This window comes from Salvelinus sp. IW2-2015, unplaced genomic scaffold (genome assembly GCF_002910315.2).
Source record: "Salvelinus sp. IW2-2015 unplaced genomic scaffold, ASM291031v2 Un_scaffold10757, whole genome shotgun sequence".
Classification (NCBI taxonomy): domain Eukaryota; kingdom Metazoa; phylum Chordata; class Actinopteri; order Salmoniformes; family Salmonidae; genus Salvelinus; species Salvelinus sp. IW2-2015.
This window is the reverse complement of record NW_019952015.1, coordinates 2,261-3,796: the sequence shown is the minus strand read 5'-3', so window position 1 is coordinate 3,796 and position 1,536 is coordinate 2,261. Positions and strand designations below refer to the sequence as shown.

The window sequence follows — 1,536 nt, the reverse complement described above, 5'->3', positions numbered from 1 at the left end:
GCCTACCAGTTGCACGTTCTCTCAAAACTTGAGACATCTGTGGCAAATCTACACATTTTATAGTGGCCTTTTATTGTCCACAGCAGAAGGTGCACCTGTGTAATGATCATGCTGTTTAATCAGCTTCATGATATGCCACACCTGTCAGATGAATGGACTATCTTGGCAAAGGATAAATGCTGACGAACAGGGATGTAAACACATTTGAGAGAAATAAGCTTCTTGTGCGTATTAAACATTTCTGGGATCTTTTAATTCATCTCATGAAACATGGGACCAACACTTTACATGTTACATTTATATTTCTGTTCACTGTTTAAATAGTTCTTATAATTCAGATTTAGTAGTTCTGATGTGATCTATTTTAGTAAGCAACTTCTTCTTTATTGTTGTTGCAGACAGCAACGTCTCAAATAACTCATCTGCAGAGAGAGACCAGCTACAGACCAGTTACAACAACCTGACTAAAGAGAGAGACCAGCTACAGACCAGTTATAACAACCTGACTAAAGAGAGAGACCAGCTACAGACTGAGAGAGATGTTCTTAGCGTCAGGCTTTACAATCTCAGTGAGTAAACCTACAATAAAAATGTATCATTAACAACACAGACCTGATCTTGAGTTTGTGTTATTTCATTAAGTGTACAGGGTGATAAGTTGAAGGAAATTCATGTTATATTCTTGTAGAAAAAACCTGTCCTAGAGGTTGGCAGAAGTTTGAATCCAGTTGGTACTTCCTGTCTACTGAGACTAAAACCTGGAATGAGAGCAGAGAGGACTGTCTGGAGAGAGGAGCAGACCTGGTGATCGTAACCAGTGATAAGGAACAGGTGAGAGAGAGAGAGATGATATGGGTTTGCAGGGGTTAAATGTGATCAAAAATATACATACTGTGTATATATTTATGTTTCTCAACAACAGGAGTTTCTCGTCAAACTCAAGAAGAGATTCTGGATTGGTCTGACTGACTCTGTTAATGAGGGGACCTGGAAATGGGTGGACGGGACATCACTGACCACAAGGTGAGATATGATAACTAATCTATCAATAAGGCTCCATTCAAACTTTTTCTATACAGGTTACTGGTTACTGTAGGTTACTGTATATGATAGCAGTCAACGCAGTAAACTATAAGATGAAAAATGTCTACATATTATTTAGTATTATGATGTTGTAACTGTGATGTCTTATTGTTGTTAACCTCCTGTAGGTACTGGTATAACATGATATCTGACTGTTTTTGCCCTGTAAAGTACTGGTATTTAACCATGATTATCTGACTGTTATTAACCCTGTAGGTACTGGGTATTAGCCATGATAGTCTGACTGTTTGTTAACTTCTCTTTCCTCCAATCCCGGACTCCGGGAGCACCCCCCACAGTAAAAAAGCTGACTAGCATAGCCTAGAGCATAGCGTCACAAGTAAATACAAGCGCATCTAAATATCATTAAATCACAAGTCCAAGACACCAGATGAAAAGATACAGATCTTGTGAATCCAGCCATCATTTCTTGTTTTTAAAATGTTTTACAGG

The 1,536-nt window shown here is 38.5% G+C and overlaps 1 protein-coding gene across 1 annotated transcript; it reads left to right on the top strand.

Annotated features, from left to right (window-relative positions):
- Positions 1–398: 398 nt before the first annotated feature.
- On the top strand, positions 399–1,023 carry LOC112079984 (C-type lectin domain family 4 member E-like; the record flags this gene model as incomplete). The annotated part of the gene is made up of 3 exons (XM_024145777.2): positions 399–569; positions 689–831; positions 923–1,023. Coding segments are annotated over 3 exons (415 nt in total), but the record flags the coding sequence as incomplete, so codon positions are not given.
- Between the last annotated feature and the right edge of the window lie 513 nt (positions 1,024–1,536).